Source organism: Cheilinus undulatus, linkage group 9 (genome assembly GCF_018320785.1).
Source record: "Cheilinus undulatus linkage group 9, ASM1832078v1, whole genome shotgun sequence".
Lineage (NCBI taxonomy): Eukaryota > Metazoa > Chordata > Actinopteri > Labriformes > Labridae > Cheilinus > Cheilinus undulatus.
The window spans coordinates 29,799,304-29,812,371 of NC_054873.1; the positions used below are offsets into that span (position 1 = coordinate 29,799,304).

At 37.1% G+C, this 13,068-nt stretch overlaps 1 protein-coding gene across 1 annotated transcript; it reads right to left on the minus strand.

Moving 5' to 3' along the window:
• Positions 1–272: 272 nt before the first annotated feature.
• Positions 273–4,374, minus strand: ctsh (cathepsin H). Its single transcript, XM_041795773.1, has 12 exons — positions 4,231–4,374; positions 4,041–4,072; positions 3,779–3,884; positions 3,617–3,687; positions 3,433–3,537; positions 2,054–2,140; positions 1,892–1,947; positions 1,711–1,792; positions 1,536–1,604; positions 1,353–1,459; positions 655–780; positions 273–562 (listed from the first exon to the last, which is right to left on the minus strand). The coding sequence occupies exons 1-12, from the start codon at positions 4,292–4,294 to the stop codon at positions 493–495; spliced, it is 975 nt and encodes a 324-aa protein (XP_041651707.1). The 5' UTR covers positions 4,295–4,374; the 3' UTR covers positions 273–492.
• Positions 4,375–13,068: the final 8,694 nt, after the last annotated feature.

Genomic DNA, 13,068 nt, shown 5'->3' on the forward strand with positions numbered 1-13,068 from the left:
TGTAATCCTTATATAGACGTTTTAACACCTTTAGCAGCCCACTGAACTATTGCCTGAGGATCACGAAAATATTTTGTGCAGTTTGTGAGTACTGAATTACATTATGCCGTTGTTTCTTATCTTTTATGTTCTAAATTAACCTGCTTTTATCATAGGTAAATAAAACGCATAATCTTTCAGTGACTGTATTCTTTCAAGAATTGTGTAAAAGCAACATGTTTGTGTGACCATCTTTCTGTCAGCTGCAGTATATTTTGATGAAGACACAGATACTGATTGGATAGATTTTATTTGAAAACATAACTGCACTGATTGCTACAATTTCAGATTTATAAATCTGGGTATGACATGATACTGCCACTGTGCCATTTCCATTGTGAACAAAGAACATTAAAACACAGCAGGTTATAGATAAAAGTGACCATTTATGATTAAAAAAAGGTGATATTCTGCTCCCTTTTTAGCCCTTTTGTAGTTGCTTTCACTTTGAGATCACACCTCCGGGAAAGATGCGCAGGCAGCCAGTCCACACATGTTCTTCCCACGTTCAATGAAGAAATATCTATGAAAAGAGAGAAAAAATTTATCAACTTTACCCAGTTTGTATGTATGTGTTGGTATTATTTTCCTGAATGTGAAAATAAGAAAACAAACCCTTCAATCCCCCAGCCTTCTCCCCATGAGTTCTTCACTATCCAGTAAGGAGAGCCCTTCATCTGCCCATATCCAACTGCTAATACTGCATGATTCACCTTGTCTGCCGTTTTGTGGCACTGGGTGCTGAAAAGAGGAAGAAGAGAAGTGAATCCGACTGTATTCACACGATTGTACTGATTAAGAAACAGGAACTAACAGTTTCCATGACAAAACACATGATCTACAAACAAGATAGCATTAAGAAATTGAAAATACAAGATAAATTCTGTTCATATTGCCATGTACTGTTTTGTGAGGAACTGGCTTTGCCTCTCCATTTATTTTTTGTCTCATTTTGTTTTCTTTTTTTATTGTCCTTTAAGAGTAAGAGACAAATTATTACACAAGTAGAAGCAGATCAAAATTCAGAAACATCAATCATCAACCAAAAACATGTAACTACCATTTAATGCAATTTTTCTTAAAATATGATTTATTGCTAACAAGTCTTTTTGTAGCTTCAAGTATGCACTTTATCATTAGCTAGTTTAGATTTTTAAAAATGGTTTCTTATTGTTTACTGCAATGAAATGAACTATCTTAGTTCTTTATAGCATTCTAATCAGCAATTTACAGAGCAAGTGTAGTGAAAACAAAAAATAAAAGACTAATACATTTCTTAAAACATACTTGACCATGTTTTTTGCTTTCCTCACCTAGTGTACACACCCTGCGAGTAATGCATAAAGTCAGAGGTCACCTCAAATGCAAAACTGACTGGATTACGTGTGGCGACAGCAATCTCCATCCCCTTCTCATCATTCTGTAACAGAAACACTTCATCACTAAGTGGTTTAATAAGATGGTTGTCTTGAAGAAATAACATCATGTTCACTCACAGCTGTGACGTTCACCACGTTCTTCACAAACGCTGCAGCTAGAACTGGTTTATACACACAAGTGCCCTCCTTATGCAACAAAAACAAGAAAAGCTTAAATGTCTTATATTACAGTGAGTTTTGGTCATAATTAGATGTGTTTTGTTGTTAAGGATTGCATTTGTTGTTTAGTTACAAAAGAAGTGTAGGGATAGTCCTTCTCGCTCATCAGTCCTTTGTTGTACATGATGTATTCAAATGCTTGACTGGGGAGGCCACTAGAAGAATAAAGATTTTGTTCCTAAATTGTGCCTGCAGCAATGCATATTGGAGAATATTTGATCTTAAGTGAAAGGAAACAAATGTTTTGCACTTACCCATTACACCCATGGTTGTTGAAGTCTTGGGCGCAGTCTACCAGCTGTTGTTCTGACTAAAAATGAGTCAAATATTATAGAAGCTTCAACCTTACTGTTTTAATTGAACAGTTTATTTTATTGAGCAAGAGCAGATTTAAAAGAGAAGTGAAAGAAGGTTACCAGTGGTACAAGTTTCCCGGTGTTGATCGCAGTAACGGACTCCAAACAGCCTGTGGTGGAAAAAGCCCAGCAACTGCCACAACCTCCCTTCAGTAAAACAACACATTTAGAAACATAAATGAAAAGAACTTAGCTTTTCTGAAATCTTTTCCCTTACTCTCTATACATTTATGGAATTAACCATCAACTCCTGTCAACAGATTTTAACATGGAATTTTGATTTACCTGAGAGGGAAAATACCCAGTGCTACGTGTTTCAAAATGTCTTTTGTTAAATGTAAGTACTGTATACTCTGGCCCAAGGCCAGACCTTAAAGTCCCTGCAAAGTGAAATCCAAACTTTGTGTCTTAACACACTAGGTATGTTGGAATAAGGTTTACATGTGACAGAAATTTTCATTTAGAAAGTTGTTCACCTCTTTCCAGGCCTGGTTTAATTTGAGGGCAAAACTGTAAGCCAATGACATCACCAGTTTTGATTGGGAATTACCCCACCCCCCTTATGCTACAGCAATATAAACTCACAGAGCAGTTCACCTCAACAGTCTGTTGTTAGCAATAGAAAATGTAATTCACAACTTCTGTCTCACTGGCACAGGCAGCTGCACGCTGTTCAGAAGCACTTTTAAAGGTCACGTTTTACCCTTTTAAGACAGGTTTATGTTGGTCTCAGAGGTTCCCAAAACATGCGTGTGAAGTTTGCTGCTGAAAAACACTTTAGTGTTGGATTTTTGCAAGCCTAAGAAACCCTCTGTTTTTGCCCTGCTCAGAATGTCTGCGGCTTTAAATGCTAAAAACTGTTTGACTCCACCCCTCTCTGGAAATGGATGTGGCTTAATTGATGTGGCTCTCTTGATCCTCCTCTCAGCTGAGAGGAGGGCGAAAAATTCTTCCAAGCATGGAGGGACAACCGAACCTGGGGGCGGTGCTAACTCCCCACATGACATCACGGGAAAATCTGAGAATGGCTTGTTTCAGCACACATTTTCTGAAAGGTGGAGAAAGAGATGTTCTATGACTGAAATCTGGCCTGTGGATTCATAAAATAGTGGCATGTCATACAACAAACCAAAAATAAAGACTTCAAAAATCACTTTACAGGTACTTTAAAAGACAACAGGCTCTACACGTGGAGCAGGGGCACAACCACCAACCTGTTGATGACTGGCTGACATTGTTCTTTAACTGCAGGCTAAACTGCATTTTGGAGACACTTTATTATATTGTTTCTAAAGGGTTTTTAATAAAATTGGGTGTAAAAGTTGTTTAAACAGTTAAAATAACCTGTTTTAATTCACCTACGACTATCCAACGTACTGACTTATGAAATCAATAACAGAGATATGTTCGTGGACATTCATGCAGTTTTAATCTTTTACCTGATTCTTCACTGGTGTTACATAATTTCCTTGCTTTCTCCAGTCAAAGGAGTCTGGAAGAAGTCCGCTGGAGTGGAAGTTGTTTCCTTTAGTAGCAGAGCAGTTCTAGAGAAGGCAGTGAATAATATTAGTACCCTTCAAGTAGTCGAAAATTTTGATATCTATAAATGAATGTATACTGTACCTGGGGTTCAGACCAGAGAAAAGTTCTTTTAAATTCACTAAATGTCATGTCAGAAAACTGGTTCAGCTTCACTGCGGGGACACATGAAACCTGAGTTGATCACATTTGAACTATGAACCATACACTTAAGAAAAGATTGGGTGCAAAAAAGGATGTTCCCACTTGAGAAGGAGTGATTTCCTGCATTGTGATGATCAATCGTCCTTTTGTTTTCAGCGAATATCAGGAGTCTGTCATAATACTCCTCCGGGCTGTACTCCTTGTTGTGCTGCACATGTGAGAGATATCATGGGTATAAATTATATTCCTGCAGATTCGGGGACTTTCCTACCGTGATTTCGATTGTAGATAACTTCCTCATACTGTAGGCCACACCGTCCTGTAGTTTAATTTTCATTAGGCTACAGTAAAGAAAGTTTCCTACCTGAACCATCCATGATTTGAAGTGATGCTCGTCTGAAAATACAAGGCTTCATATTGTCACATTGTTTGCAGAACGAAAGATTAAACATAAAGACAAAAAATGAGCCGAAGCAGGTTATGAAAGTGAAAGCTAGCACGAATAACCAAAATGCAGACCAGTGCACTAGATAGACGGTCATGTGACAGCTTACCTTCTGCAGACAGGTAGAGAGCTGAAGTTGAAGACAATAAAGTAAATACAAGTAAAGTCCTCATGTTGACCCCCCGTCAAGGTTCCTGCTGGTGATAAAGGCAGCGAGTGAGAGTGACCTAAAGTCAATCACGCAAAGTCAAGTCACGAGGTGAACCTCTGCCGAATCAAATTCCACTGATGGTAAAATTAGTCAACCAATCACCTTCAAACGCAACACCGTAAAACAAAGCTTTATTTGTATGCTTTTATCTAGCTTATCGATGTTATGTTAGTCACCTTGATCACCGAAATAACTTGCGAACTCTTACAAAAATTACAATGAAATTTGGAAATGATTTCAAATGATATATTTTACCAGACTATACACTAAAATGAATTCAATGTAAAATATACCTACACCATTCTTTAATATTAAAATATGCTAATGCGTAAAAAATCCTTAAATGTAGCTATAAGTTTCCAAATGTCAGCAACAATGTAGGAGTAAACAGACACACGCAGACATCACCTTAGTGTTATTAAATGTAGTCTAATCCGATTTGCAGTCTGTAGGCTACTCGAGTTCTGTTTCTGGCCTCTCTCATAACCCATGGCTTACAAAATGATACAATCGGCTGAGGCTGATTTGTACTTTTGTGTTGTCCTAATGTCTGTTATTTTTGTAAAGACTGCATGTGTGCACAGAAATGCTTTAATCACTCCAAGTCACATGTGGGGCACCAATGTCTGTTATTTTTGTGTGGACGACTGAATGTTTTGGGGACCCCTACTCTAGATTCTGAGATAAGAGATCTAACTAAAGTCTCATATTTGGTTGTAATCATATGAAAATATCAAGTCAACCTTTAGTATTTAACACTGAGCCAATGTAATTAATAATGCAGTTTTCTAAAACATCCACAAGGTGTCGCAAAGCGCTGGTCATAAGTTCCCCTCGCCTCTGAAGGAAAGAAGACCATGGGGGTAGCATTAAAAGGATTTCTTAAAAAAAAGTTATCCTCGAGTGCCTGAGTTGCTTGAGCACTGTGTTTGCAAAAGGATAATGTAAAAACCCCTTCTTGTGTTTCCTCTGCACTCCAAGGTAAGAACAGGATAAATAGAAATGTTCTATGACACACAAAGTTATGCAGATGTTTTAATTTATCTTTTTTATGTTGTTAGGACTGATTTATAAAAATGAGCAACTTTGAGAAAATGTACATTTTCTTTTCTTTATACTAGACGGAAACAAAGGTTCCATGTGCATCAGCAATACTTTACTTTGTTTGTATGAGATTAATGCACATGCTATATGTCTGTGTTTTGCAGAGTAAAGACCACTGACCTGGAGAGGGAGACTGTCCTTTCAAACCTGTGACACATGAATGAGGGTAATGCTGAGACTACCTTGACTTGTTTTCATGCTTTCCAGAGTTCCCTGCAGTGCTGCATTCCTTCTCATCACAGTGACACATTTTGGGAATTATCCCTAAATGCTTTCCTGGAGTTCCACTGCCAGAGCTGCGCCCAGAACTGGAGCCCTGAACTTCATATGCCAAAGGATCCTTCATCTCAGAGGAAGAGGAGGAGACACCAAGGATGGCGGGGAAGCCTTTGTCCAAGCTAAGGTCTGGAAAACATTCCCTTCTTTGTCCATATACAGGCATTGGACGACAAAATTAATGATGTAAGTACTACGATTAACTTTCAGACTATATCTGTGATGTTGTCTGCTTGATAAATAACTAGTGTAATCCTTGATAAGCCCCCATTCTCTTAAACTGAAGGTAAATTATGCCCAATGTAAGTATGTCATGTCTTCTAAATCTGGCAAAGAGCTGCAATATCTACAACTATAAAGCTGCTTATATGTCTGCTAAAGTTAACTTTATGGCAAAGCTAATTAAAAACAAGTCTTGCTTAAGACAGTTGGCCCATGCCCAACTGCAAATTGAGATATTGTTACACTCTCAGAGAAGATCATAGTATTTTATTTTCTCTTTGAAAAATCGGTATCAGACCACAAGGCTCCTCTGTTGCTACAAAGATACAGATAGTGTCTTCAGGAACAGCCATAGCAGAATATAACCTGCAGACTGAACCTGAACCCTTCAACTAACAACCATATTGTTAATCCAAGATCTGTCAGTGTGTAAGTAATTATCCAGTAGAGGGCGCACTGACTGCTTTTGTTACATGTTCCATATTTACCTTATTACAGCAGAGTGAACTACAGCCCAGAGCAGCTTTGCTGAGCATCAGATTTGTTTAAAGGTTTGCGGTAAACTGTAATTTTATAACTAGTTTGTTAAAGTAATAACTCATGAGTTTCTGGTTTTAATTTAGCCTACTTGTCTGAGTCACAGTGGGCCTTCATGGTTCAGAAAGACAGTGGAGATGAAATGTGAATGCATCTTAGAGTGGTGCAGTTCCAGTCAACCAGTGACTTTTGGTGTGCTGATCTTCTTGTCTATTACAGATAATAATAAATTCATCATTAGACACATCTACCCCATGCAATGCACACCAATACCATGAATTCTATTTCAATGTATTTGACTCTGTACAGTAAATGTTGTTGACACCGCCAGAGATAATTCGTTCTTTACTGAGATTAGTGGGTGTTCCTTTTGTAGAAAGAGGTGTTCCTAATATTTTGGCCCTCTGATGCATGTGAGTGGGGTGAGCAAAATATCACAAACTATTCAATATTTTTTATTATTTTATATCAGTATCGGCCCCCAAAAATCTATATTGGTTGGACCCATTTGGTTAACACAGATAACATCAATAAGATTGAGTTATGCGACATATCTCCAAATTGACTGAATAGTAAATCATGTCATCCTGTCATCTTGTGAACATTTTGTGTACAAAACAAGTTAGCCATACATGGGCGCTCATTACTGCTGACACCTAGGACTTGAACACACTGTTGTCTCTTTTTCATGACCGTGCAAAGCTAATATTGTTAATGGAACTGAAACTTGGTTAATGTTGTATGGTGTGAACCTGTAGCGGCAGCTCTTGACTTGAAAAGTTGTCCCTGTGAAAAACAAAGTCAGTTGCTTGCAATAAGCTGTGCAATTTATCTTATTTTAATCAAAGAAGGTGCAGCTGGAAAGCGTCAAACTATCATTAAAACTTAAATTAATGAAATTACACTGTAAAAAATGTCCGTAGAAAATACGGCAAAAGACTGTCAAATAGCAACAGTAAAAGACCGTAAAACAAATAAACATATATTATTGTATAAAATACACAGAATTCCTGTAAATCAAGCAACGGTATGAAACATAAATTTTTACAATTAAAGTACGTAATAATTACAAAATTGTACCGTTTAAACGAAAGAAGATTGTGAAAATAAAGGAAAAATACTGTAATCTTCAAGACGGGCAATTACTCTAAAAATTACAGTAGTATTTTGTTAAAATTACAGACTTTTCTCTCATGTACATTTAAATTCACAGTAAAAATCTGTGAAAAAAATTGCAATCACATACCGTAATTTTAGCAGGGACAAGAGGTTAAAAATACTGCATGATCAGGAAAGTTCTGTAGAAAATACAGTAAAAACCTGTCAACCTGCAAAACCTGTGAACAAGCACCAATTTGTTGTTATGTCCACATTTGTTTCTCAGTGCTACACCACATGATGCTGCCTTGTGAAATAAACGGACAGTTACAGTTAATATGAAAACCTTATTGAAACCAAGAATGGTACCAAAAATCATTTTGTTTGTTCTTAATTTGATGGATGAAAGTGGTCAATTATTTTAGTTTAACTGATTTATTGGAAAAGAATGATGTTAATTGCTCTCACAAAGAATGCCATTGCATTTGTAAAGCCATTCCACTTCCTTTAATGCATCTAACACAAAATACATTGATGTACTTTAATGTTTCAGTCAATCTTTCAGAACTGAAATTGGATGACACATATTACCGATAGGAAATATAACAAGGTAATTGGAAAGAACTATTTTATATATACATAAAGAGAAAGAGAGAGAGATACATACTGTATATATAATATGTATATAATACAGTTGAATATATAGTATATACATTATATAAATACAATAGTTATTTTTACTGGTTAAACAACTTAAACATGAATGCAAATAGCAATTAGTTTCTGAAATTTTAATTTACTTCTCATACCTTATGTAATTTAATCTAAACTTCTCTTTACCTGTATGTGGGGTTATTTGTGTCTAGTAAATACGTTTTGTTTCATGTGCCAATGCTGTATTAACTATTGGAATCTGTTCAATAAAGTTGTATCAATATAAAAAATAAATATATAAAAATAATTTTGAAAAACTGTTTCCCGTCGCCATTCAACCCTGTCTACACAGGAACGTTTTCTATTCTGTCTGTACTAGAACAGCGATTTGGGTGTTTAAAAATGGAACAATTTGGAAACGAGCTGCAGAGTGAACAGTTTTCAGTCACCTCCTTCCACGTACACAAACAGTGCTGCTTTCTCGAAATGCGTTTGCGCACTGTGGTTGCAGTCAATTGCCATGCGCGAATACGGTTTCGCGCAGGCGCGGGGAAAGAAGGACCTTATACGCATGCGTGTGTGGTTCGTTGGAAAATCAAACCGCCAACGGCTGCCTGGTAAACTACAGCGTTTTCGTGTCTTCTGTGGTCTCGTGTGCGCGGAAATATTTCATAAAGTTGCTGTCTGCTCGTAGAACGAGCTGCAAACGAAGATGGAATACAAAGCAGGACATTGGCGTGTATTAATTCGACGTCACCCGGAGCATCAGCCTACGAGCTATTGGTAAGGTATGTAGAACCTCTTTTGTCGTAGTGTCAAATATTTCTTGAGTTCTTTTCATTCAGTAACACCACGTGTTTATAGGTAGAAGTTAAATGGGTCAGGAGGCATTTTGTTTCAGTTCTAGACCAGCCAACATTGCTGTTTGATTTGTATTTTTTGCTGTCATTTTAGCGTGGAGAACGTTTAACACTTGCTGTGTTGGGGACCATAAGTGAACCCCAAGCTCAGAGCTAACTCCGCCCACTTCAGACTTTTGAAAAATGCTCAAAAAATGGGCGGTTGGATACTGGGAACACTGGGAAGAGGCAAAGAAAAAGGACGGAGTTTTCCAGATGAGGTGGGAGTGACCGTGAGGACCGTGATGTCCCCTAGCCAAAAAGTGAGAGTCCCGCCGCAGCACTGCTGCTTCAGAGCGACCTAAGGTGAAGGATCTTTCCCCTTCAGAGTCACATTCATATCTGTGTTCAGAGTCCCCTGAGGTAGGCTTTCCAGCTTATTCCTACCCCTCCATGAATATGGGCGCAACTTCCGCTCCGTTCTATCTAAATGGGACTTTGCATAGAAACCAGATGCTAAACGTGACTATTAAAGCAATTTTAATACCAAACTACATAAACTTAGACTGCTTCACCTCAGACGGGATAATATTATTATTATTTCTCTAGCCTCTACTGGAGAGTTCAAATTGATGACATTACTTTAGATAACCTACAAGGGCATATTTAGCTAACTTTAGTAGCTTTATATCGGTATAAAAAGATACATTTCTAGTTTGTGGAGTTGCTGAAATTCTCATTTTACAAACTAATCCCTCTTAAATATGGGAATTATATTTATAAAATTATCCATGACTCAAGTTGCCAGCTCTTCAGTTTGGTAAATGTCAAGTTTTGTATTAAGAATTAATGATAAATTAATACTAAAGAATCACATCGATGCACTTAGACAGTGGACAGCATGTTGTGAGAAGACATATTTAACTTTGTCATAATATTAGTACCATGAACATAGCAGCAGGTACTGAGCATTACAGAAAATATGATTAAAACATTTCAGCTCATTGATTTAACAAAAATGAAGCAGTATTTATTACAGCAAATATTTATTTATTTCAGAACAACCACTGTTGACACTAAATCACTTTAGTAAGCCTTTGGAAAAATCATGTTTTGCTATTATTGTTACTGTACTGGAACTTCCACTTCCATTCATAGCTACATTAGACCCACAGGAAGAATGTGGTATCCACCTTATTTACTTATCTACAGCTTATAATACAAACAATGTGAACATGTGATAACAAAAATATAAATATTTACAAATTCCAGAAGAATTCCTATTGAAACAACTGTCGTTCTTTGTTAGCGTCCATAGTTAGTTGCTGTACTAGAATACATGTATTTAATGTAGCCTACTTCCGTTTTGGCACCGGAAGTTTCGCCCATATTCACATTTACAGTAGCAGCCCCAGGAATAAGGGGGATAGTGTGGTGGTGGACTGTGGTGGTCCTGGGCACTACCTGTTGGCTCCAGCACCTCCTAAATGCACAATGGGGATATGTGCACATCAGTGTCATTGCACTAAAGATTTAATAGCTCACTTGATTTTTGCAGGATGCCACAAAGCTCAAGATTCAGAGAGGACAGTTGGAGGGCTGCTCAGAGGACATAAAGGGTATGGTGTTTCCCCTTCTCTCCTGTTTCGACAAAAAAGAAGACAACCTCTTTTGCCTTGTTGAAACATTCTTGCCAGATGGGGTACCAGTGGAAAGCCTGCCCCATGTATTGTTTGTTGTAGTAAGTGGATCTCAGAAACACTTTAAAGACTCATTTGGATGGTAATGGATGATTTGCTTGTAATTCTTTTCTACTTTTATCATCCTCCCAGGAGCCTCTTGCTAGGCTTCAAGGCAGCTCATGCTATGCATTGACCAGCATTGGGATCCACTCAGGAGTTCCTACAGAGGTAATAATTTTTCCTCTTTAGAGGTAGTTATATGGTATAGTGTAATGCTGGCAAAATGTTTTATTTCCTTCCAGCCGTGTGCATCATATGATACAATATCAGTTATTTTTATAACTGTGTTATTGTCACCTGTAACAACTGCTATCCTGAGGAAGACGGTTCAGGACAATAAGAGCCAAAACTAACAGACTGAAAAACAGCACATATCCCAGAGCAGTTGCAATAATAAACTAGAAAAGCACTCAGAGAGCGCAGACCTCCGCCATTAGCCCTATCTCCCAATAGTGAAGAGTCCTTTAAATTCCTAGATCCAGACGATGATCTGGATCAGTCCCAAAATCAAATCAGTTCTTCCTTTTGCCATTTCTGACATTCCCTGGAAATTTCATCAGAATCTATCCATAACTTTTTGGGTTATGTTGCCAACAAGCAAACCCTGCCGATCACATAACCTCCTTGGCAGAGGTAATAATAATTGCACTGAATGGAACTGTGCAAAATTTCGTTGTACTTGTGTACAATGACAATAAAGATTCTGGTTCAGATTTTTAGGTTTGATAGTATCCAAATTTTCAAATTTAAAAAACAAAAAAGAAATAGATGTGCAGCATTTTTTTCTAAACCAAAACTGTTGTGAGCAGAAAAAGCGCAAGGGCAAGCAAGATGACATACAGAGCTGTGGGATCAACACACACTCTAAGTGGAGAGGGTAGCACCAGTCACAGCTTAGTGTTGATTTTAGAAGAACATATAAACACAGCAACACTCGTCTGATAACTGCTTAACAGCTGGATCACTCTACATGTATGTCTGCATTTTGTGTCTGCTGTAGCTTCTGCCACAAAACACAAGGGATGTGACAAGACATTCAGCTCACGGGACAAGAAGAGATTGGGTCCCCTCCTTTTTTGAGTGAATTCAAAAATTGGATAGTACTTTGCAATCAGTGCATACATAAGTGTTCAAAACTTCTAAGTTGACATGATTTGGTGCTTTACCTTGTCTTTCTATTTTTCCTTACTCTTTTTTAAGGTCCTGTTTCTTCTGCTAGTGGTGACTAGGACTCCATTACTTTATACTGTCTCCGGTATTCCACTCTTCTAAAAAGACGCCAGTTATCAAGGAAAAATAATGGTAAGCCTTGCACAGCATTTGTACATACCTCAATAAATTCTTTAGATTAATCTTTCTTTAAGCAACATGAAGCCATTTTATGTTTATTTTATGTAGTTTACACCAAGCACTGCATTAATCTGGTCATGTAGAAATACCCAGAATACTGCCATGCCACTGCTTTGTCCAGCTTGTTCTCAGTGTTCTGATGATCACACCATATGGGGGCCAATACAGTTTTCTGTGTGAGTCATATGTTTTCATTATGATTGATTTAAAATTCAGCGCCCATCATCTTTGTTACAGCAAAATCCTTTTGTACCCCAAAGCATTTAGGGTAAGTGTACCCATTAGGCCCACCAAAATCTAAGTTCACGTATTTTTCATAGATACTAAGATGGTTTATAAACATGATCATTTGTTAGAATGAAGGATTAATCCCTCATTTGAAGGTATGTTTATTTACTTATGCATATTTTAGAGAACAAATTAAAGAAATATTATGAATAAAGTCAAAAGTCTGGCATGGGCTTAATTGGTACCTAAGTACCATTTAAGCCCACGTGTGTTCCAAATAAGCCCACAACCACGTTTATTGACAGAAATTAAAAAAATTATTACATTTTTCAAGTAGTAAACATATATTAATTCAGTAACATGTTATACATGTTAAACACAATTTATTTTTTGAACTTGGATTTAATGTTTGGCTTGTAACAATGGACCACCACAAACATGACTAAGTAGGCCTAAACCTAATTTTCATTGGCTTCAGTATTTAAAATTTCATTGAACATTTTATTTAATATTGACAAAATTTGATTCAATATTGACAAAATAAAGAAAATGTGTTTGTTTTTAAAAGTATTAAATGACATTACAGTGAATCAACAATATCTTATTGAACTTGGATTTAATGTTTGGCTGTAACAATGATGATTTTAGGACAGTTGCTGTAATTCCTCTTTTTTGTTGGCATTTTT